A 26502-nucleotide genomic window follows, 5' to 3' on the forward strand; every position below is an offset into this window, starting at 1 on the left:
CAACTACAACGAAAATTAGGACACTTTACATATACATCCATTCATCCATCCATTTTTTACCGCTTATTCCCTTTTGGAGTCACGGGGGGCGCTGGCACCTATGTCAGCTACAATCGGGCGGAAGGCAGGCTACACCCTGGACAACTCGCCACCTCATCGCAGGGCCAACACAGATAGACAGACAACATTCACACTCACATTCACACACTAGGGCCAATTTAGTGTTGCCAATTAACCTATCCCCAGGTGCATGTCTTTGGAAGTGGAGGGAAGCCGGAGCACCCGGACGGAACCCAAGCATTCACAGGGAGAACATGCAAACTCCACACAGAAAGATACCGAGCCTGGGATTGAACCCAGGACTGCAGGACCTTCGTATTGTGAGGCAGACACACTAACCCTCTGCCACCGCGAAGCCCCATATACATACAGTCACATCCAAATTGTTCTAAACACTTTAATCTCTAATCATCACAAGACTACAAAGTTACATTTACTTGTACTTTTGCTCATTTATACTCACAGGAGAGAACTAATCATAATATCGGTCCATCGCCCTGGTACTGATACCACACTGAAATCGATGTTGTCAATACTCGGATCGATCCGGTGCCTCCTTTTTCCCCGCCTTTCAATGCGCATGCGCACACGTCTGATAACTGGTACACTATTTTCGTTGCCAGACATAACGCTAGCTCCACCATCATCATCATCCTCATCACCACCTCCATCATCATCGCCACAGGTTGGTGTGAACATCTTTGTCATACATAAGGAGCATAGTTTCTTCGTCGGCGTCGTCGGACGACAAAAGGGGGCGGGCGAGCGGAAGCCGTAATAAGATGAAGAAACGTTATGCGGACGCGAGCAGGCTGCGGAAGATGAAGAAGCTGAAGATAGGCGAGAGGCTGTCGGAGAGGTAGTCCGCCTCGTTGGAGGATGCTTTTGTTGTGGTGCGAGTTGTTGTGGGTCTTTGTGTGTCTGCGAGTGCGTGACGCTCACCTGTCTGCATCACGTCACCTGCTTCCGAACTGTTGTTGTTTTTGTGCGTGTGCCTCGTACGCCTCATTGTTTACACACAAAAAAACACACACACTCAACAACAAAGCAGTAAGTTACCATCGGCCTGCACTCTTGTTACAATCATGTTTAAATATGTGACTGTGTCTTCTCACATAACACATTTTTTTACGTCAACATGAATCATTTCTTTGTCTTAAAAAAAATAATCCTGAAATAATAAGAGTCACACAAGTGTATTTCCTTATACAATTCAAAATAAATAGTAGGAAATATTTAAAAATTTGAATACGTGAATTCAAAGTATTTGTGTTTTGCGCAACACACCAATATGACTATTATAAAAAAATTGCCATTAAAAAAATTGGTTACAAAATGTATTTCGCTCATCTTCCTTATCCTAAAAAAAGCATGTTGCCGGAATTATCTTTTTAATTTCTACCTAATTCTATTTTGAAGTTAATATAATCTCAAAATAGATTGGAACCATTGCCATTTAAACCATGTGCAGGAGGATGCTGTGCCCCCCCCCCCCCAACCCCACCCCCACCCCTTTCTCGCTCCTCCAGATGAAATATCGCCATGGTTACCAAACAAAGAAGGGCCGATGTGCTAACCGCAGCCTATGGATGCGCAGAACAAAGGAGCTCTGCTTGTGGCCTAAAATGAAAAAAAAATTAAAAAAAGGAGACAGTTGCTGAAGTGGCTCCAATTAAAAATATGTCTAAGATACATCTGCATAATTCTGTGTTAACATCTGAAGGCTTTTTATTGTCTGCCTCGTTGGATTGAAAATGACATGCTGGCTACAATCTATTGATTTATGAATTCATTGATTGATCTTTGCAGTGCATACACCTTCCTGAAGTTTATGGCCATGTGGATGTTGGTGCTGTTGGCGGATTTCATCCTTGAATTCCGTCTGGAATACCTGTGGCCATGCTGGCTCTTCTTTGGGAGCGTCTACACTACTTTCCACTGCCACGGGCTGGTGAGGGACATTGCCACATGATATGAAACCGGATAATATTTATTTAACACGTAAACCTTAGGCTAAGGTGAGGCTGATTAGAAAAATAAATATGAACCAAATACACAGGAGACTCATAAATAACTGACCAAAATTTACTTTACATACAATTTTGTTGTGCTAGAATAAACAAACAAAATTAATAATGAATGTGTTTCTTAAAACTTTAGTCACTTTAGTCATATTTTTGGTGCTTAAGATATTTTTCTATTAATTTAGGTCCAGATTTCTTCTGTTTGTTTGAGATTGTCATTACTGCCATAAGTAATGGGAAAGTGTATTACACCTGAGGCCCCTACGGACTATAGCTGAAAAATACAGATATTTTTGGCAGCCGTTTAGCGTTAAGAAACACTGATGTACATCACATTTGAATTCTTTAAGCTTAGTTAATGGCAAAACAAAATGTTAAGTCCGAGCCCAGTTGCTATTTAAAGGAACCTTTATTTTATAATAAAATATTGCATGGGCCAAGAATAAGTCCTGAAAGTTTGATGGGGATCTGAATAAACAGCCCATCCCATCTGTTTAATCCTCCATTAACCAGGAAGTAACCAGCTAGATCTAACAGACCATTTATTGGCATTATTGCTGCATCCCAAAAAATTATTAAATAACATTGTTTGCCTTTTGGTTTAATTGCAATTTATTATAATCATGATGGCGGGCTCCCAAGCGAAACTCTACCCTATTGTGACCAAAAAGAGAACATACTGGATAACAATTAGTGCTGTCAAATGTTGTTTTTTTCCATCCATCCATCCATTTTCTACCGCTTTTACCTATCGGGGTCACGGGGGGCTGGAGCTTATCTCAGCTGCATTCGGGCGGAAGGCGGTGTACACCCTGGACAAGTCGCCATCTCATCGCAGGGCCAACACAGATAGACAGACAACATTCACACACTAGGAACCATTAATGACAACCTAGGTGCATGTCTTTTCAAATCAGATTAATCACACTTTTGAATTTGGATTAACCGTTGTATGATGGCATAATTTAAAACACATTTAAAAAAAAGCCCCAAACATGCAATTTTACTGTAAGAGGAACATTTATTAATGTTTTACTCGATTGTATGTCATTTATTTACTCACAGTTATATCTAAAATCCAGTTCATTTTTGGAGTTTTTTTTTTCTGCTGGCATACTGATTGTATTACAACTTGCTCCACCTTTCAGGTAACCATCCACGGTTAAGGGTAGAGGGCATGTGCGGTCAAACTAAATGACGTGATTAATCTACATACATACATGATTCATGCAATATTTTTTTGATTTGAGTTGACTTTTAATCCCTATACCCAAAGATCTTTCCCGCACATGTGCGAACACGGAAAATAAAAAATGTAGGACTGCAACGATCAATCGATTAGAAAAAAGCTTGGATGTGATATCCTGTTGTTTAACGAGTGGAAATAATAAAAACAAAAATCTAATTTAATAAGGGTCCCATGGAGTGGCTAAAACTTTAAATATGCGGACATCTATTGTAATAGAGCAGACCTGGGCAAATTAAAGCCCGGGGGCCACATGCGGACCGTTGAGCTTTTCAATCTGGCCCGCCGGACATTCCCAAATAATTTTTTTAGATGTTTAAGTTCGAAAGTGTAGCTGCCATTATAATGTGCAATGATGTTTTCTAATGACAACTATACGCAGTATTTCAATGGTTCAAATCTGTGCTTATGGATGATATACCAGTTACTATGGTAATCTAATTAGTTATAATGGCCATCTAATTAGTTACTATGGTCATCTAATTAGTTACTATGGTAATCTACGTCACAGCAGCTCAGACGAGGCACCAAGCAGCGTGGGCGGGAAGTGTTTCCACAGACGCGGAAAAAGATTTTCACAACAAAGTTCTAAAACTTAGTGATCTATAGAATAGAATAGAAAGTACTGTATTGATACCTAGGGGTAATTCAGCAAATATCAGATATATCAGATTGAAGGTGGGTTTATTTTGTACCCTTCGCGTTCATATTTCACTGTTTGTTGCATTTTCTGTTGCATTTCACTTGATTGTAAAATATGTCGATGGAAAGCAGGCGTAACATTCATATTTTTTCAATATTCAATGTTTTATCGTTCATAGAAAAATGTAAAAGTCCATTGCTTTTTTAAGGCGATCTGTCATAACGTTTTTAGCATACAATCAGACATTATTGTTAGGTTTTGTATTAGTGTTCCTAAAAATAGATATACCGGCCCCCTGACACATTTTTTTCTGTAAATGTGACCACCGAGTCAAAATAGTTGCACAGGCCTGTAATAGAGCGTACATGAAAGTGGTGGTGTGGGGGTGCAAAGATCAGTGTGGCATATTTTTATTTTTTTTTATTTCTAATAATGTGTCTTTAATTAGAGTAAAAGACTGAAGGTTATGGCAAGTGGAAATTTCTTTTGCACATTTTCGACTATTTCCCCCTATATTCGATTTCTCGATTAATCAAACATATTAATCGATTCATAAAATGTTCGATAGCTGCAGGCTAGGAATGTAGAAATATGAACTGTCAAAGTTAGTTTTTGACGAACCCCAAGATGCAGAGAAGGCGGCAGGAATTTTGCAGGTAAACATGATTTTATTAAACACTAAGACAAAAACAAACCAAAAGGGTACCAACAAAAGGCGCGCACGAGGCGGATGACAAACTTGGCTAAGAACAAAAACACTTACTGTGACACGACGGAACTATGGCATGAACAGAGTGAACAGAAGTAGACAAAGCTACAAGCGACAAGACAGGTAGTGGTGACATCGACACGACACCACACGACACGACAATAATCCAGCACTGACTGGAGGACAAAGTAGGTAAAAATAGGAGCGGGCTGATTGACACCATGTGTGGCCAGGTGCCAATCAGCCACAGCTGAGGGGAAACAGCGCTCAGGGAGAAAGACAGGAAACAGACTAAATAAGACAGGAAATACTACACACACAGAGGAAAAACTAAAACATAGACCAAAACTGTCAGGGACAAGCCTGACATGAACATTTCATATCACGGTTTTGGTGACCAAAGAGATCACGGTTATCATTAGTGTCACAGTTTTGTTGTATGTGCTTATTAAGTACTTACACACACACTGAAATCTTTGACCAAGTTATTCAAAAAAAGTTTTGTCTTAATATTTTATCTGTTTTAATGGCCAGGCTTTAATTAATAGAAATATTGGTTTGTACTGTAGCACGATAAGATTAATTTAAATAAAACGTGGATAATAAATAAAATCCATTATTATTATTTATTGTTTATATAAATAATAATGTATTTTATTATTATTAGCCATTGAGCTAAGGCAGGGCACTTGGCGGTCTAACCCTCGGATACACAAGCTAGCTCTTGGGACGTGGAACGTCACCTCACTGGGGGGGAAGGAGCCTGAGCTAGTGCGCGAGGTAGAGAAGTTTCGGCTGGATATAGTCGGACTCACCTCAACACACAAGGCTCTGGAACCAGTTCTCTCGAGAGGGGCTAGACTCTCTTCCACACTGGAGTTGCACGCATTGAGAGGCGACGAGCTGGGGTAGCAATTCTTGTTGCCCCCCGGCTCAAAGCCTGCACGTTGGAGTTCAACCCAGTGGACGAGAGGGTAGCCTCCCTCCGCTTCCTGGTGGGGGGAAGGGTCCTGACTGTTGTTTGTGCTTATGCACCAAACAGCAGTTGAGAGTACCCACCCTTCTTGGATACACTCGAGGGAGTACCGGAAAGTGCTCCCCCGGGTGATTACCTTTTCCTACTGGGGACTTCAACGCTCATGTTGGCAACAACAGTGAAACCTGGAGAGGCGTGATTGAGAAGAATGGCCGCCCGGATCTGAACCCGAGTGGTGTTTTGTTATTGGACTTTTGTGCTCGTCACAGATTGTCCATAACAAACACCATGTTCAAACATAAGGGTGTCCATATGTACACTTGGCACCAGGACACCCTAGGCCGCAGTTCTATGATCGACTTTGTAGTTGTGTCATTGGATTTGCGGCCTCATTTTTGGGACACTCGGGTGAAGAGAGGGGCGGAACTTTCTACCGATCACCACCTGGTGGTGAGTTGTCTGCGATGGTGTGGGAGGATTTGACCTGGCAGGCCAAAACGCATTGTGAGGGTCTGCTGGGAACGTCTGGCAGAGTCTCCTGTCAGAGAAAGTTTCAATTCCCACCTCCGGAAGAACTTTGAACATGTCACAATGGAGGTGCTGTACATTGAGTCCGAGTGGACCATGTTCCGTGCCTCTATTGTCGAGGCGGCTGATTGAAGCTGTGGTCGCAAGGTAGTTGATGCCTGTCGTGGCGGTAATCCTAGAACCCGTTGGTGGACACCGGCGGTGAGGGATCCCGTCAAGCTGAAGAAGGAGTCCTATTGGGTTCTTATGGCTCATAGGACTCCGGAGGCAGCGGACAGGTACCGACAGGCCAAGCGGTGTGTGGCTTCAGCGGTCGTGGAGATCCGCCCGGAGTTCCTCAAAGCTCTGCATGCTGTGGGGCTGTTTTGGTTGACAAGACTCTGCAGCATCGTGTGGACATCGGGGGCGGTACCTCTGGATTGGCAGACCGGGGTGGTGGTTCCTCTCTTTAAGAAGGGGAACCGTAGGGCGTGTTCCAACTATTGTGGGATCACACTCCTCAGCTTTCCCGGTAAGTTTTATTCAGGTGTACTGGAGAGGAGGCTATGCCGGATAGTCGAACCTCGGATTCAGGAGGAACAGCGTGGTTTTCCACCTGGTCGTGGAAATGTGGACCATCTCTATACTCTCGGCAGGGTTGTTGAGGGTGCATGGGAGTTTTCCCAACCAGTCTACATGTGCTTTGTGGACTTGGAGAAGGCATTTGACCGTGTCTCTCGGGAAGTCCTGTGGGGAGTGCTCATAGAGTATGGGGCATCAGACTGTCTGATTGTGGCAGTCCGCTCCCTGTACGGTCAGTGTTAGAGCTTGGTCCTTATTGCCGGCAGTAAGTCGGACACGTTTCCAGTGAAGGTTGGACTCCGCCAAGGCTGCCCTTTGTCCCCGATTCTGTTCATAACTTTTATGGACAGAAATTTCTAGGCGCGGTCAAGGGGTTGAGGGGATCCGGTTTGGTGGCTGCAGAATTAGGTCCCTGCATTTTTTGCAGATGATGTGGTCCTGATGGCTTCATTTGGCCAGGATCTTCAGCTCTCACTGGATCGTTTCGTAGCCGAGGGTGAAGCGACTGGGATGAGAATCAGCACCTCCAAGTCCGAGTCTATGGTTCTAAGCCGGAAAAGGGTGGAGAGCAATCTCCAAGTGGAGGAATTCAAGTACCTTTGAGTCTTGTTCACGAGTGAGGAAAGTGTAGATAATTAGATCGACAGGCGGATCGGTGCGGTGTCTTCAGTAATGCGGAGGCTGTAGTGATCCGTTTTGGTGAAGAAGGAGCTGAGCCGAAAGGCAAAGCTCTTAATTTACCGGTCGATCTACGTTCCCATCCTCACCTATGGTCATGAGCTTTGGGTTATGACCGAAAGGACAAGCTCATGGATACAAGCGGCCAAAATGAGTTTCCTCTGCCGTGTGGCGGGGACTTCCCCTACAGATAGGGTGAGAAGCTCTGTCATCCGGGAGGAACTCAAAGTAAAGCCGCTGCTCCTCCACATCGAGAGGAGCCAGATGAGGTGGTTCAGGCATCAGGTCAGGATGCCACCCGAACGCCTACCTAGGGAGGTGTTTAGGACACGTCCAATCGGGAGGAGGCCACAGGGAAGACCCAGGACACGTTGGGAAGACTGTCTCCCGGCTGGCATGTGAACGCCTCGGGATCCCCCGGGAAGAGCTGGACGAATTGGCTGGGTAGAGGAAAGTCTAGGCTTCCCTGCTTAAGCTGCTGTCCCCGCGACCCAACCGCGGATAAGCAGAGGAAGATGGATGTATGGTTTTTGGCAGGCGTAGTGGCGTTCTCCCCATAATGTTCAGTAGTCCTTGAACGCACTGTTGGGTGTTTTGCCGCTGATATTATTACCATTTATCATGACTTCTCCACTGAAGACCTAAATCAAAGCCAACATCTTATTCGGTCCGTGCAGAATTGTTTTACAAACGTTTGATCTTTTTTTAGTTTATTTCGAACATGAACAGACTTACAGTATAATACATCACACAATTTCATATGCCGTATTTTTCGGAGTATAAGTCGCACCGGAGTATAAGTCGCACCTTCCAAAAATGCATAAAAAAGAAGGAAAAAAACATATATACGTCGCACTGGAGTATAAGTCGCATTTTTGGGGGAAATTTATTAGATAAAATCCAACAAGATTAGACATTTGAAAGGCAATTTAAAATAAATAAAGGATAGTAAACAACAGGCCCTGCGATGAGGTGGCGACTTGTCCATGGTGTACCCTGCCTTCCGCCCGATTGTAGCTGAGATAGGCGCCAGCGACCCCCGCAACCCCGAAAGTGGTAGAAAATGGATGGATGGATAGTGAACAACAGGCTGTTAAATGACACATAAATAACCAACTGAGAACGTGCCTGATATGTTAACATATTATGGTAAGAGTCATTCAAATAACTATAACATATAGAACATGCTATACATTTACCAAACAATCTGTTACTCCTGATCGCTAAATCCCATGAAATCTTCGTTTTCGGTGTCGCTTCTAAACAATTCTGCCAACTCCAAAGGAAAACAATTCGCCGCTTCATCTTCTACATCGCCTACGTCAGAGTCATCGTCAGGTGCAGTTCCAATTATTTCAGCCTTTCTGAATCCGGACAGGATGGTTTCGGTTGTCACTGAACCCATGCTTTGTCGATCCATCCGATGACATCCAGAAAAGTTGCATGGCGTATTCTCCCGGTTGCCGTGAAGCTGTGCTCTCCTTCCATCATCCACTGCTCCCACAGGCTGCGCAGGACTGCCTTAAAGCTCCTGTTCACGGGGATGTTAAGTGGCTGGAGTATTTTGGTTAAGCCTCGGGAGATGATGGCAGGTATGGAGTTTACTCCAAACTTTCTTTCTGCTGCTCGATTGCCGTTTCCTGCTGCGTATTTCACTACTTCCAGCTTGTAACCTGCAGTATATGCTTTCCTTTTCGGTGCCATTTTTGTCCAGCCCTATGTTTTTATAAGTTACCGCCAATGTACCGTAGCAGGTAGCGTCTTCTTTCCCATAATGCACTTCTGCCATGACCCGCCTCCGCCGAATTTTCATTGGTTGAAGTGTGTGTGTGACGATTGCTGACATACGGCTAGTCTCATACATGAATGAGATAAATAATATTTGATATTTTACGGTAATGTGTTAATAATTTTACGCATAAGTCGCTCCGTAGTATACGTCGCACTATGAAAACTATGAAAAAAAATGCGACTTATATTCCGAAAAATATGTTAATTTCTTTTTACATCATGTCCGAAAAGGAGTAAGAAAAAGCAAAGCCTATTTAATCCTACCCCTTTCCCACTTCAGAGTGTTTACAAATACATATGTTTATTTACTGACTTCTTTTTGTGACACAATTACATCAGTCAATGATTAATACAGCAGTTCTTGTAAAAAATAATTAAGTCAGTCATGATAAACATACTGAGATGAAGAAAATCCCATTTTCAATAAGGTTGTAGGTATTTCTCATAATTCTTCTGTGTACTTTGCAAGCACTATTAATATGAACAACTATTACCTATAACTGTTATTGTTGCTTAAAAACTTTACTTGCTAATCGTGACGAATGTAAAAATGTATGGATGAAATCTCTACTCTTAAACCACTAAGCCAAATGAGATAGTCAGTGGTGTTTCTTGTTATATATTTTGGTTTTAAAAATTAAATTTGGGCAAATTACTCATTTAGATACTTTTTTTAGCCCCTGGCTGCAACAAATGGTGCCTAATTGCAAAGTGTGTTGATGTACCCAATGAATCAAATGCATTGCGATACATGACAAAACAACATGGTGTGTGTTTGCAGGTTATTTGTGCTGTTTTTGTTTGTGCCGCCTTCACCCTTGACGTCTTTTGTTTGATTTTCGTTCCGTTGCACTGGCTCTTCTTTGTGGCCAGCACCTACGTCGTATTCAATTACATCTGGCACACAGGTGAGCACCTTTTCACTCGCTTCCTTTCTGTTGTGCCGCCGCGTGACAAAATGTCACAACCTCTTCTGAAAATGTTGCCTTGTCTCCTCAGAGAAGGGCATCTGCATATCCACAGTGTCCTTGTGGATTCTTCTCGTGTACACGGAGGCTTCGCTTCGGCTCAAAGACCTTAAAAGCTCACACGCGAACCTCTCTCATCTCTTTGCTGCTCACTGGTAGGTTGACACAAACGTACATTGCCAACACATTGTCAGTGCCGCTGCTTGGCTCCAACCAGCTCAGACGCTTGTTGGTCCGTTGGTCTCAGCCAATTTGATGTCCAAAAAAGAACAACACAACATTAGCTATGAGAGGTTGAGGCATATCCACGACTGTGTGGATTATTTTGAGGCTGAGGCTCAACATTTACTTCTATTTTGCAAGGTGTCGATCACCATTAATAATTGGCAGGCGGAGCGATCACATACAGTCGTGGTCAAAAGTTTACATTCACTTGTAAAGAACATAATGTCATGGCTGCTTTGAGTTTCCAATAATTTCTAAAACTACAACTTTTTTGTGAAAGAGTGATTGGAGCACATACTTGTTGGTGACATAAAACATTCATGAAGTTTGGTTCTTTTATGAATTTATTATGGGTATACCGAAAGTGTGACCAAATCTGCTGGGTCAAAAGTATACATAGAGCAATGTTAATATTTGCTTACATGTCATTTGGCAAGTTTCACTGCAATACGGTGCTTTTGGTAGCAATCCACAAGCCTATGGTTGAATTTTTGACCACTCCTCATGACAAAATTGGTGCAGTTCAGCTAAATGTGCTGGTTTTCTGACATGGACTTGTTTCTTCAGCATTGGCGACACGTTTAAGTCAGGACTTTGGGATATCCATTCCAAAACCTTAATTCTGGCCTGATTTAGCCATTCCTTTACCCCTTTTGACGTGTGTTTGGGGTCTTTGTCCTGTTGGAACACCCAACTGTGGCCAAGACCCAACCTCCGGGCTGATGAATCTCGGTTCTCCTGAAGAATTTGGTGGTAATCCTCCTTTTTCACTGTGCCATTTACTCTCTGTAAAGCACCAGTTCCATTGGCAGCAAAACAGGCCCAGCGCATAATACTACCACCACCATGGTTGATGGTATGCCTGGTGTTCCTGGAATTAAAGGCCTCACTTTTTCTCCTCCAAACATATTACTGGATATTGTGTTGCGATCTGCTGCTCAGATCTACACTATTTATTTTTCTATTTTGTATATTTCTCCAACTCCTTATTTCCTGTTTGCTTTGTCACCATGGTCACTCATCAGTTCACCTGCTGCTCACGCCCCGCACACCTGCTACAGATAATCACCGTCACTTTATAAGCCGTCCTCTTTTGTTTGTTCAGCCTGGGTTCATAATTTGCTTTCACGCAACAAGTTACGCCTGCACTCTGTCATCGTATGTATATTCTCGCTAGCTTTTCACGCTCAGCCATTTGTTTATTCCAGCTCTCATGCTGTATGTTTTGTTTTACTCTTTAATGTGTCTATGTGCCAGTTTAGTTCTCATTTTTGTATATCCTAGCTTTTATGCTAGCGTCCTTTGTTTGTTTTATTCTACTAGCTCCAGAATTTTTGTTATATTGCTCTTTTTGTTATTTAAATAAATTGTGTATATCTTACCTTTGCTGTGTTCACTTGACGCATCCTCGAGGGAATCGAACTCGGCATCACAATGCCGAACCGGCGTAACAGTATAAACCCAGCAAAAAAGAATTCCCTCGCGTCGAACCAGAGGGAGGAACCCTTCGACTTAGGGTTGTGGTTGGAGCTCATGGCTTGGGAGCAGGAAAGACTCGGCTGTGGGCCTGAAGTCTCCTCCGAAGCCGTTCGCGCTGCCCCGAAGAGGCGGGGGGTCCAGTGGAGTGGTCCCCCGCGCGGCGGTAATGTTCCAGCACCACTTATTCCTCCCCATGGACACAGCAAGTTTCACTCCGTCCAGGATTCACCCATCATTACCGGTAATCCTGTTTGTTTTTTTTCAAATCATTCCTTCAGCTGCCATGACACTTTTTCTGACACATGCGATGACGACATTTGGGGAACGCCCACCGGTGACGCAACACCGGCCTCTGTTGATGACATTTTTTCAGAAGATTTTTATATTGTGGACAGTAATTCTCATTCCCAACCTTTTTCAAATACCAATAACATTTATGATAAAATACATAATTATCAGGATATTTTTTCTCATTATTCTAGTCAACTTCAGTCACCTAGTTTTTCTTCTACTCCACCGGTGTTCTGCACTTCTCCCAGTCTGGTTCTCACACCAGCACATGACTCTAACCTGGTTTTCACGCCAGAATCCAATTTTCACCTGGTTTTCACACCAGAAATTTTTTCTAGCCTGGTTCTCACACCAGTTTTAGACTCTAGCCTGGTTCTCAAGCTAGCACCAAATCTGAGGCTGGTTCACACACCAGCACCAAGCTCTAGTCTGGTTATCGCACCAGAAACTGACTTTAGCCTGGTTCTCAAGCCAGCACCAGTTCCTAAGCTGGAGCGCACTCCACCACCAGTTCCAAAGTTGGAGCGCACTCCAGCACCAGCTCCAGAGCTGGAGCATACACCTGCGTCGACGACAGGGCTGGAGCCCACTCCAGCACCTCGACAAGTGCCGGTACCAGGACCTCGACAGGTATCTGTACCAGCTCCACGCCGCCAAGCACCGGTACCAGCTCCACGCCGCCAAGCACCGCCGACGAAGGGGCTGGAGCCGACACCGACGACGAGGCTGGAGTCCACACCAGTCACGCCTACGACGACGTCGCCGTCTGCTTCTACGCCGACGACTCCCGCGGCTACCACGCCGCCTCCGACGACTCCCGCGGCTACCACGCCGCCTCCCACGACTCCTGCGGCTACCACGCCGCCTCCGACGACTCCTGCGGCTACCACGCCACCTCCGACACCTTCTTCGGCTGCAGCACCCGCATCATCCTCGCCAGCTGCACTCGGGCCTGCTTTGGCTGCAGTCCCCGCACCCTCGTCTGCTGCTTCCAAGCCTGCTGGGATTTCGGTGCTGAGGCGTCGTCCACCACGTCGACCACGGGTGTGGCCTCTGCGAGGTCGTCCTCCTCGCCAGACACTCCCTCCTCCATGTCGGCCCCGGATGTGGCCGTGCCCGGGTCATCCGCCTTGCCGGGCACCTCATCCTACGAGGCGGCCACTAATGGGGCCTTTTCGAGGTCGCCCGCCAAAACTTTTTCGGCAGCGGCGTTCCACCCGCCGCCGCCACATGATGTGTCCTCGGTGGATTCGGGGACATGCGATCTGGCGACCCTCCACCGTGGCCTCCCTCCGCCCTCCCTTCGTTTGTGAACTTTCTGGTTTTGGGGAGGGGGTTCAAGTTTTTGTTTGTGTTTTTTGAGACATCTGGTATCTGTCTTTTGTTGGGGGGAATACTGTTGCGATCTGCTGCTCAGATCTACACTATTTATTTTTCTATTTTGTATATTTCTCCGACTCCTTATTTCCTGTTTGCTTTGTCACCATGGTCACTCATCAGTTCACCTGCTGCTCACGCCCCGCACACCTGCTACAGATAATCACCGTCACTTTATAAGCCGTCCTCTTTTGTTTGTTCAGCCTGGGTTCATAATTTGCTTTCACGCAACAAGTTACGCCTGCACTCTGTCATCGTATGTATATTCTCGCTAGCTTTTCACGCTCAGCCATTTGTTTATTCCAGCTCTCATGCTGTATGTTTTGTTTTACTCTTTAATGTGTCCATGTGCCAGTTTAGTTCTCATTTTTGTATATCCTAGCTTTTATGCTATCGTCCTTTGTTTGTTTTATTCTACTAGCTCCAGCATTTTTGTTATATAGCTCTTTTTGTTATTTAAATAAATTGTGTATATCTTACCTTTGCTGTGTTCGCTTGACGCATCCTCGAGGGAATCGAACCCGGCATCACAATGCCGAACCGGCGTAACATATTGTGGCCAAACCGTCTAATTTTTTTTTCATCTGACCACAGAACTTTCCTCCAGAAGGTCTTATCTTTGTCCATGTCATGTCAGATAAAAGAAAAATTTAGCTGTTTGGCATTTGACATTTAGCTGAACTTCACCAATTTTGTCAAGAGGAGTAGTCAAAAATTCAACCAGAAGTTTGTTAGAAGCTTGTGGATGGCTACCAAAAGCGCCTTATTGCAGTGAAACTTGCCAATGGACATGTAACCAAATATTAACATTGCTGTATGTATACTTTTGACCCAGCAGATTTGGTCACATTTGCAGTAGACCCATAATGAATTAATATAAGAACCAAACTTCATGAATGTTTTTTGTGACCAACAAGCATGTGCTCCAATCACTCTATCACAAAAAAATAAGAGTTGTAGAAATGATTGGAAACTCAAGACAGCCATGACATTATGTCCTTTACAAGTGTTCGTAAACTTTTTACCACGACTGTATTTACCACTCTATGTACTCTACAATATGTTTGTGCATTGTGTGTTTTGACTTTGTGAGTTGTTTCAAGTCATTTCTATTGTGGATAACTAGCGGGAGGACCAATCACAGTCATTTTTATTTTATTTAGAGGCTACCTAATCCCCATTACACATTTTTCCACACTTATTTTACGCCAAGCGATTTTCTTAGTATTTTTTTAAATCAAACTTACATTTTATTTGATACATGTATTGTACTGAAGCGAATTCATGGGCTATAACTTCTGTTTTTAGTGCAATATAACAAATTGAACTCGTGCAAAGTTGCGCATGTTCCTGGCATAACCCGACCATCCCTTAGACTTAGACTTAGACTTATACTTAGGCATTAGATTTACACAATGATCCACAAGGGAAATTGTTCCACACAGTAGCTCAGTTACAAAGGATGGAAAGGATAATGCACACAAGGGCACAAAAAGAGGGTGAAAACTGTAGGTATAAAGTAGACAAAAAATTTACCAATGTAGCAATATAAAATATAACATATATGTAATATTTACATGTTATATATACAGTATATATGTACAATTTATAACAAATCCCAGTTACCATGTACAATATTACAGTATATGTTACAGCTGCAGCAAAAAAGCATTAAATAAATTAATAAAAATTCCAGCAATGTGAATGTTTAGACAACTTTGCCATTATGTTATTTTCGATGGCAGAGCAGGGAGGGTCATTTATTCATTGAAATTTTTGTGTTGATAGGGAGTAGTGGCCATGATTATGACTCATGTGCATGTGTTTCTGTCTCTTGGAGTTTTGACTGTGTGGACTCTTTTCAGCCTAAAAAGTTATTTCTATCGTGCAAGGTAACGTTTATCATTATGAACCGGCGGGACCTACACCGTCCCTCTCCAATTAGACTGAGGGTGTCAAACTCAAGGCCCGGGGGCCATATCTGACCCACAAAATCCTGCAAATGATATGTGTCAGTAAAGCACTCAATATTTTCTCATTAATGCAATAGATTTTTTTCATTTTGACAGAAAAAATATATGTACTGCTTTAAATTGCATGCCTTTTAAATTTTAATTCTAGATAGATAGATAGTACTTTATTGATTCCTTCAGGAGAGTTCCTTTAGGAAAATTAAAATTCCAGCAGCAGTGTACAGAGTTGAGATCAATTTAAATAAAAGTAAAAAGTAAATAATGGGGGTTTAAAAGGAAACAAAATAGAGAAATATTACAAAAAGAATAAAAACAAAGGGAATAACAATATAACAGTAAAATAAGAATACAACAAGACAAAGTAGGCAGTAGTGACCATGTTATGAAAACGTATTGCACTGTTATTTTTTGCATCCCCTGTCATCCTAGTACCCCCCGCACCCCGCCCCAGAGAGGAGTTGTACAGTCTAATGGCGTTTGGGACAAAGGAGTTTTTGAGTCTATTAGTCCTGCACTTGGGATGAAGCAGTCTAGCACTGAACAGGCTCCTCTGGCTACTGATAACGCTATGCAGAGGGTGACTGGCATCATCCAGGATGCTCACTAGTTTGTCAACAGTCCTCTTCTCTGCCACCGTCACCAGTGTGTCCAGTTTCACTATCCATTACTATCCATTATTGCAACAAATATTACAGTATGGTATCATACTTTCCAAACATTTTTTGTCTAAATAAAAATGAATACTTAAATATCTGCTTAAGATATGATTGTATAGCAAACTGTACAAATTACTAAAAATGACAATACATTTTACTGTGTTCTTTACAGAATATTACTTTAATCGAAAAAAACTAAACCATTTTTGCGGTAAAATTCTGTTGACTGAGCTGCCATACTTTTACTGTAAAATCTTGTTTTTAATGGTGTATTACTGTAAATGGAAAAATATATACCTTTGTTTTTATGGTTGAAAAACTGGCAGCTAAGTTGCCAGAATACTGTTTTTCATTGAACAATTTAATGTTGTAAAAAACAATAATAGTACAATTCTGGCAACTAAGCTGCTAGTTTTTTCTGTAAAAAAACCAAAAACAAAACAGTGGTACTGTTTTTATATTTACCGTAAAAAAACACAATTTTACAGTAACATGTTGTAAATTTAAAGTTTTTACTGTAAAATTCTATAAAACAAACAAACAAAAATAAATCCAGAGGCAAATTCATACATTATCCGCTCTTTCAACCGGCTCTCTGATGGCAGCCATAACTGCTATGTGGCCCTCAATGAAAACAAGTCTGACATCCCTGGACTAGACCTATCCCGTCGACTCTCCAGCATGAACCGATGAAGCCTACTCGGACGAGAGATGAAACCGTCCAATTGCGATGGATTCCATCCTCTTCGAATGAAATGAGCATATTCACGGGCTCGTTTATGATGTCATTACTTGCCTCCGCTCTGTCGCCGCCATTTAGCATCGGATATCCCGTGGTATATCTGGGCTTTGACGCCACCTGCTACTTCACCAACATCTTCAAGCTGCACATACAGAAAGCCGTGCAGAGCGACAACAACTTCCACATGCACCTGCTGCAGGACTCGCTCCCGCCAGGTCTGCCGCTTTACCCCAAGATGGCAGCTGACAATTGCCGTAAGTCAACAGTCCGTATATGTTATTTTTAGAAAGTCTGGGTCTTATATGGGTACATATTTTGTAATCCTTTATAGACTCTAAATGGAAGACCAAGGCTGAGTCCAGTCAGTATCAGTGCCCAAACGGCGCTGTTCTAGTTGCCGATGAGTCCCACACCACAGGCTGCCTCCAGATTGCTAGCGAGGAGAAACCGATTGAGAAAGCCGCCCCAGAAATCAGGTCAGCTGACTTGAGCCGGAAGCCATTGTCGTTCAAAAACTGCTCAGGCGAGTCCAGAGAGCAGGTCCCTGGCGGGACACTGGGACCAGAATCCTCTGTAACCCTAGAGAAACTACCTCAGGAGGAGCAGTGCAGCAAAGCCCCCCGGGCAGCGAAGAACTCCTCGCCAAAGGCCCGTGGGACCAACGCCACGCCTTCGCCCCCTGCTGGCAGGGCGGAGAAGAAACAACGAGGCAACTGGAAGACAGTCAGCCCAAACCAGGACGCAGCAGACAAAAACGCCACATCGGCTCAGAATCAGCACGCTGAGCAGTTAAGCAGGTGAGATTGTTTTTATTTTATTGTTCATTGTGGTCCGGTCTCCTCTTTTTTCTGACTCCGCCCACTCTCCATGGCTAAGGCTGGAGCAGGAGGTGAGGAAGCTCAGGGGTGAGCTGCAGGTGAGCCGTCACAGCGAGCAAGAACTGCGCAGTCATGTCTGCAACCTGACCAACAGCGAGAGGAGCCTGAGGCCTGAAGTGTCTCTGCTGAGACAGTCCAACATGCTGATGCAGAGCAAGTCAGTGGTCTCCTTTTTTTGGGGAGGGGGGTCTGCACTTCGCTAAACTGCGGTGACATTTCCTCACAAAATAATGCATGCTAAGAAATCAGGTCGCCAAGCGGAAATAGTAAAGGCATGAATAGGTAAAAGAGGACTGTAATGCTGTGAATATTATTCCAGAACATTCAATTGTGTGAATTATATTTATATAGCGCTTTTTTCTCTGGAGACTCAAAGTGCTTTACAAACCATTATCTTCATTTAAGCCAGTGTGGGTGGCACTTGGAGTAAGGGTGAAGTGACACAACGGCAGTGACTAGGATGGCAGAAGCTGGAATTGAACCTGCAACCCTCAAGTTGATGACATGGCAGCTCTATCAGCTGAGCCATGCCACCCCGATTGTACCACCTAGAGGCCGTGGCGCAATATTCCTTGTGCTTGTTGCAGGGACAATTCATTTATTATATCATTGTTTATACATTTGTGTGTTAATTCATCATCAGATTGTATTGGCCGGCATCAAAAATGTCCGAACTCTGACACGATTGTCTCTTCTGCTCTCACAGACAAATAACAGGTTGTCTCAATTTGAGAGCCTTTTAAGAGTCGTTACTTTGAAACCCTATACAATTGTACCAACAGAAATCAAGTTTGTCAATATAACTTACATGACATGCAAATTAACTTGTCTGTGACAAGGAATGGCTTAAAACAAAAGCGTTAGCCTGATGCTAATTGGATATGCCATAAGCAAGATAAAAATGGCAGTCTTGTCTTTTGTTGAGCCATACAAAGTGTTAATACTGTATTTATGACACACCAGCTGTTTGATTGTAACATCCAATTTAGTTGTAGTTTTCATTCCCAAATTTTAAAGAGTTGAAATTGCAAATGCTAAAAGTAATAATAATAATAATAATAATAATAATAATAAAATGTATAGGCTCCAGCACCCCCCGCATCCCAAAAAAGGCACACGCGGTAGAAAAATGGATGGATGGATGGATGGATGTAGAGCCCCTTTCATACAAGAATTGCGGCTCAAAGTGCTTTACAGCAGTAAAAGACAGGATTAAGTAAAAACATGGTAAAACGTATCACAACAAATACAATATAAGTTAGCATCGCGCTGGTGTATTTTGACAATTGGAGCCTTACTGTACTTCTGAGTGCTTTCTTCATGCTTGGCATGGAAAATGGCAACATTGCCTCAAGGCAGTCCAGATGAGTCCGCTCTTAGTGCTTGGCTACTTGTTTCCCGGCCAAATGTGTTAGCCGGTGTCGAACAAACAACAAAGGTATCGAAATACGCCACCCTTTGATTTTACGTGACTCGATACCTGACGGACTTCTGCCAAACTCGGTACCGACCCCAATGTATACTTGGATGGCCAAATATGGTCCTTAGCATAGATTCCGATTAAATAGGACAAACTTTATACTTTTCTACCTTCTGGAGGATCCTGTGTTTGACAAAAACCAAGCAGCGGGACAAGCAGACCAGCGCCATGCTGGAGAAGAAGACGCGAGCCGAGACGGAGGCCAGACTGTCGGTGGAGAGGCTGCTGGTGGAGCTTCAGGCGCACAAACCAGACGAAGCGGCGAGGAGTCTGACCAGCAGGTACAAGAACCAAGCAAAAAAGTGTGCTACTCCTAATGGAATACCATCAATGAAGAACTCCTTCCTGTCTCCATCTCTTGCACCAGACAGGAGAGCACTGAAAGCCAAATGTTAAGGAAAAGAGTAAAAGATCTAGAGACAGAATACAAACAACTACAGCTGGAGGGTCAAGTCAAAGAGAGTCGAGTGGTAGATCTAGAAAATGATGTGGAGGTATTTATTGATCTACTTGGGAATGTTTATGTGAGTTGTTGTTGTTGTTCTTGTAACATTTCTTTCTTTCTTTTGGAATTGGCGTGGTCGTAATGGAATATTGTTGTATTATTTCCATCTTCATCTGCTTGAGTCACATAAAGCATGCAGACACAGCTTCCACATCTGATTAAAAAAAAAAAAAAAAAACATCTGTTTTGTGTTTTGACGTCTTCTGAGGACGCTTTCCGTCTTTGTGCTCCATTCGATGGGATAATTCAAGCCAAAGTGTTCACAGCAAGAATTGATCGTTTTGAAAAAAAAAAAAAACGTAAAAACTGTTGTTTGTTTTTGCACTTGTAGGCTTTGGGAAAGTACCGCTGCGTGGAAAAGGACACGGACCTGCTGCTGTCCACGCTCTCTATCCTGCAGGAGAAGGCTCAGCATCTGGAGTACAATCTGAGCGCGGAGACGCGCATCAAGCTGGACCTGTTCTCAGCGCTGGGAGACGCTCGCAGACAGCTGGAGATCGCCCAAGGTTCGAAGTTTTACCTTCTCTTTACTGCACTCAGTATGAAAATTACTTGGACAAAAGGCAACGTTAGGACCAACAAGCATCAGATGAGCAGAATTTACGTTGGTAATCTAGCACCCTCTTGTGGTCATGAGTGTTAAACACGGGTGACACCAAAGCCAGAGTGATGCATTTAATTACAAATTGAATAAATGATACATGTTCATATTTCCTCAAAAAAAACAAAAAAAAAACTACTGCAGAAAGTACAAAGCATTTATAAAAAATAAAGATTTTATTGAAGAGGAAGCCTTTGTTTGAACAAATGCATTTTATAATACCGTAGCATTATTTCATACAGTCACTTAAAAAAAATACAAACTGAAAACAGAATACAAATGCTATACATATCATTTTACATCTCCACATTTTTTAAATATTTTTTTTGACCCCAAAAGACAAGTCAAACATTTTTTTACTTCATAAAATTGTACACACAATTTTTTTTTTAATCTAGACACTTAGACTTCCTTTTATTGTCATTCAAATTTGAACTTTACAGTACGGATAACAATGAAATTGTGTTGCATTCGCTCGTTGGAGTGCAGGATAAAAGAGCAATAAGGTGCAGATACAAATACACACAATTGGTTTTGTATTTTGGTTTCCTATTAGCAATATATATCATATATAATATAATGTCATATATTAAAATATGTAGAATGTGTACAATATTCTTCCCCCAAAAACAAATACAATATAAATGCACACATTATAAGACAAAGAAAAACAAACATAATATTTCTGTATGAGCAATTTTTTATTTTATATGTAAGCCTTTATTCGATCAAAAGCTTTTTATAATATTTCATATATTTTAAAAACATTTAATAATATAAATACAACCATGACAATATTATACACATTAAAATAAAAAATAAAATATGTACAATTATGTGTATTCAAATAATTGTATTTTGTTTTATTCATAAAAATGGTTCCCAAAAAGATTTAAGACTGATTGAGAAAGTATCCTGACGTTTTGGGCTGGAGATCGCCCAAGGTTCGAAGTTTTACCTTCTCTTTACTGCACTCAGTATGAAAATTACTTGGACAAAAGGCAACGTTAGGACCAACAAGCATCAGATGAGCAGAATTTACGTTGGTAATCTAGCACCCTCTTGTGGTCATGAGTGTTAAACACGGGTGACACCAAAGCCAGAGTGATGCATTTAATTACAAATTGAATAAATGATACATGTTCATATTTCCTCAAAAAAAAAAAAAAAAAACTACTGCAGAAAGTACAAAGCATTTATAAAAAATAAAGATTTTATTGAAGAGGAAGCCTTTGTTTGAACAAATGCATTTTATAATACCGTAGCATTATTTCATACAGTCACTTAAAAAAAATACAAACTGAAAACAGAATACAAATGCTATACATATCATTTTAAAAATGTGTGTTTTACACACATTTTTACATGTCCACATTTTTTGAATATTTTTTTTGACCCCAAAAGACAAGTCAAACATTTTTTTACTTCATAAAATTGTACACACAATTTTTTTTTAATCTAGACACTTAGACTTCCTTTTATTGTCATTCAAATTTGAACTTTACAGTATGGATAACAATGAAATTGTGTTGCATTCGCTCGTTGGAGTGCAGGATAAAAGAGCAATAAGGTGCAGATACAAATACACACAATTGGTTTTGTATTTTGGTTTCCTATTAGCAATATATATCATATATAATATAATGTCATATATTAAAATATGTAGAATGTGTACAATATTCTTCCCCCAAAAACAAATACAATATAAATGCACACATTATAAGACAAAGAAAAACAAACATAATATTTCTGTATGAGCAATTTTTTATTTTATATGTAAGCCTTTATTCGATCAAAAGCTTTTTATAATATTTCATATATTTTAAAAACATTTAATAATATAAATACAACCATGACAATATTATACACATTAAAATAAAAAATAGAATATGTACAATTATGTGTATTCAAATAATTGTATTTTGTTTTATTCATAAAAATGGTTCCCAAAAAGATTTAAGACTGATTGAGAAAGTATCCTGACGTTTTAGTCCGTAATGTGATTTTTTTTTTGTGATGTAATAATAAGGATGTGGATAATTGGATCTTATGATTTGATTCGATTCCGAATTTTAGGGTAACCATTCAATTCAGAATACATTCTAGATTCTCGCAATATATTATTTGAAATAAAAATGGTTACAGGTTACAAAAGCGCCTTGGAAGCTGACGTCTAAAGTAAAAACGCGCCGCGAGTAAGTATATGTATATATATATATATATGTACATATATATATATACATGTATATATATATATATATATATATATATATATATATGTATATGTATATATATGTATATGTATATATATATGTAATATATATATATATATATATATATATATATACTTATACATACACACATACAGGTATATATTCATCCATCCATTTTCCCACTGCTTATTCCCTTTGGGGAACATATATATATATATATATATATATGTTCCCCAAAGGGAATAAGCAGTGGGAAAATGGATGGATGAATATATATACATATATATATAAAAAATATACATATATATATATATATATATATATATATATATATATATATATATATATATATATATATATATATATATATATATATATATATATATATATATATATATATATATATATATATATATATATATATATATATACATATTTATTTTTTTTTTTATTTTTTTTTTTTTTTTTTTTTAAATACTGTGTGAACAAATCGATTATTGAAAGGGACGGCGTGGCGCATTGGGAGAGTGGCCGTGCCCTACTTGAGGATCACTGGTTCAAATCCCACCTAGAACCAACCTCGTCACGTCCGTTGTGTCCTGAGCAAGACACTTCACCCTTGCTCTTGATGGGTGCTGGTTGGCGCCTTGCATGGCAGCTCCCTCCATCAGTGTGTGAATGTGTGTGTGAATGGGTAAATGTGGAAGTAGTGTCAAAGCGCTTTGAGTACCTTGAAGGTAGAAAAGCGCTATACAAGTACAACCCATTTATAACCCATTTAAAGTGTTGAATCCAATTTACAATGAGAACCAAAAGAATCACCGTTCGGATGTAAATCGATTTTTTTCCGAGCACCCCTATTTTCTAAGATAAGAAGTTTGTCATTGAGCCTGCTTGTGTTTCAGGTAAGCTGATGAAAATGGAACAGGAAATCCGCAACATGAAGCAGAAGATCGCTGAGGTGATGGCTGTCAGCCCCGCCGTGTCCTACCTGGCTCCTCGGCCCGCCGTGCCGCAGTATCTCACCAAGCTGCTCACCTCAGAGCGCTACATGCTCAACCCACGAGCCCTCATGTACCAGTGTCTGAAAAAGTAGACATGTGTGAGAGGAGCTTGACGTGGAAGTGACATCACCGTGTTGGCGGCTTCCAGCCGTATACTTACAGACCTCAAGACAGCTTCCACGCGTCACTGCGCCTTTTTGCTGCGCGACTGGTGCTAACCATTAATGTACTACACCACACATTTTCAATGACAATAGCCCATAATTGGATAATTGTGAATCATATAAATACAATCCAAACATGGATTTATTTAGTTGCTTTGCTTTTAAAAAAGACTAACATAACTGAAAAAAACTAACAAAAAAAACATGTATCTCCACATTTAGTTGGAAAAAATTATGTTTTTAATTTTTCTAAAATCCCAAACAAAACTAAAAAATATAACTTAATGTTTATATTTATTTTATGTTAATAAACAGTATTATTTAAATGCATATTATAATAATAAATTGTATTATTATACAATATATTGTATAGATTACATTACTATAATTACATTTTTAAATAATAATTATTTTTACTATTTATTGTATTCAAATTTTTTGAAAAAAAACAATTAAGTGTTTTGCATCTAAAGCCCCCTAGCAAAAATGTTATCAAGATTCACTTTAATATTTTTTTATTAGTTATTATAAAAAATTGTAGCATATTATTGCCATTTATCTTTTTGGGTAATTTGTTTAAGTACTTTTTAATCCATTCAATTCCAGCACAAATGTTATTAAATATAATTCAATATTTATGTTTGTTATTAAATATTTTGGTATATCATTGCTATGTATTCTATTATTGTTTTAGTAAAAAAATAAAAATAAATTAAGTATTTTTAATGATTAAAACAGGAAAACAAATTAAATTTTAATTTAATTGAAAACAAGGGAAAAATGCTTTGTTTATGAGATTCTTTTTTATAATGTGAGTTTCAAAAAATAAACAGTGCTTGTAATTCATTTAGTAAAAAAGTAACATTGTTAAAGATACATATTTTTTGTTTTTCAGATGGAAATTAAATTGCAGATATTTAAAAAAGTTGTGATTTTTCAAAAAGAAAAATAAATCAAAAATATACTTTTTGGGGGGGGGGGTGATAGAAATCCTCAAAGTTTGATTTGTAAAAAAAAAAAACTACACAAAAAAACTAATCCAGGGAAGAGAAGTTAAGTCCCTACCTTTAGTCAAAAGTGATTTATGACCCCCCATAAAACAATGATTTATGACCCTCAAGGTCAAAGGTCAATGATTTATGAGGGGTCAAGTTCAAAGGTTAATGATTTATGAGGGGGTCAAGGTTAAAGGTCAAGGTTAAAGGTCAGGTTCAAATGTCAGGTTCAAATATCAAGGTCAAGTGGGTGTGGCTTACCCGGAAGAGGGTGGAGTTAAGACCTGCGGTGGGAGTGGTTAAACCAGGAAGAGGGTGGAGTTTTAAACAGAAAGAGGGCAGAGTTAAGACCTGCGGTGGGAGTGGTTAAACCAGGAAGAGGGTGGAGTTAAGACCTGACAGGGAACAGAGGAGGGTTCAGTTTTTTTAAGAAAGCAATGTCATCTGAGCAGCATGTGACCATATATTTGATAGTTTAAATGTTTACGATCGTTTGAAACAACTTCCAGATTTCGATGTATTGATGGCTGGGAATGTTACGTGTGGAGATGTGGACACGCACGCACTTCACACACACACACACACACACACACACACACACACACACACACACACACACACACACACACACACACACACACACACACACACACACACGCAGAGGATGTGTACAAAAGGGCAGTGTAAGGCTTAGTCATTATTTGGAGCTTTATACGTTAGCGTAAAGACTTTGTTCGATTCGGTCATGATTAGTGAAACGCCTGTTTCGATTTATAAAAATAATAAAACTTACATTGACGCTCCGCAAAAAAGTCGAGTGTTTCTAAATCGTATTCAGTTTTCAGCTAAAAGAAAGAAGAGACGGAAGCCCTTTCTCGATATTTTCATCGTTATCTACCGTGGATTGGGAAGTTTTTGGTGGACACGCACACACGCACACACACGCACACACACACACACTTCACACACACACACACACACACACACACACACACACGCACACACGCACGCACACACGCACACACACACACACACACACACACACACACACACACACACACACACACACACATTCGTACGCACTGAAACAACTTCCGTACCTCACGAAAACATATTTAAACAGATGGAAAAAACTATCGCAGAACACAGTGTCACGTAGCAACTGGTCTTTACGGTCGTTTGAATCAACAGGTCAGTTTGGGGGACAAAAGGAGGGTTCAGTTTTTACTGACTTCCCATCTGACAGTTTAAATGTTTATGACCGTTTGAATCAACAGGACACGCACGCACACACACACACTCACGCACGCACACACACACACACACACACACACATACACACACACACACACGCACACACACACACACACACACACACACACACACCATTACCTCTGCTTTACCATGTTATTAGACATTGGTTTAACTCCATTTAAGCATTTAAACGTTAAAAGCATTGCACTTGTACGACGATGTAATACCTTTTTTTTTTTAACAGCCGATGACGACGAAGTGAAAGACGATGAACTTTGCTTAAACGGTCTTACAAAGTTGGAAGATGATTTTCGAGGTGTGTTTAAACCTTCAAATTATTTAATATTATGTGTATTCATTATTTAGTTTCATAGAGGATTTGCCGTAAGATCCTAACGCGATCGTTTTAACACAATCGCAGTCTGGTGAGTCAAATGATTCTCATTTTACAAGAAAAAAAACATGCGGTATACGATACATA

The 26502-nt window shown here is 40.7% G+C and overlaps 1 protein-coding gene across 2 annotated transcripts; it reads left to right on the plus strand.

Moving 5' to 3' along the window:
* The first annotated feature begins 633 nt into the window (after window positions 1–633).
* On the plus strand, window positions 634–24812 carry si:dkey-12h9.6 (macoilin-1). Of its 2 annotated transcripts, none has more exons than XM_061886091.1 (11): window positions 634–745; window positions 1870–2011; window positions 9998–10124; window positions 10216–10339; window positions 17006–17181; window positions 17259–17724; window positions 17804–17962; window positions 19405–19566; window positions 19653–19779; window positions 20122–20296; window positions 23510–24812. In XM_061886091.1, the coding sequence occupies exons 2-11, from the start codon at window positions 1892–1894 to the stop codon at window positions 23698–23700; spliced, it is 1827 nt and encodes a 608-aa protein (XP_061742075.1). In that variant the 5' UTR covers window positions 634–745; window positions 1870–1891; the 3' UTR covers window positions 23701–24812. The 2 variants fall into 2 exon arrangements, with proteins under 2 accessions (XP_061742075.1, XP_061742074.1); XM_061886090.1 differs by having other exon boundaries at window positions 666–919.
* The last annotated feature ends 1690 nt before the right edge of the window (window positions 24813–26502 follow it).

Source organism: Nerophis ophidion, linkage group LG24, assembly GCF_033978795.1.
Source record: "Nerophis ophidion isolate RoL-2023_Sa linkage group LG24, RoL_Noph_v1.0, whole genome shotgun sequence".
NCBI classification, from domain to species: domain Eukaryota; kingdom Metazoa; phylum Chordata; class Actinopteri; order Syngnathiformes; family Syngnathidae; genus Nerophis; species Nerophis ophidion.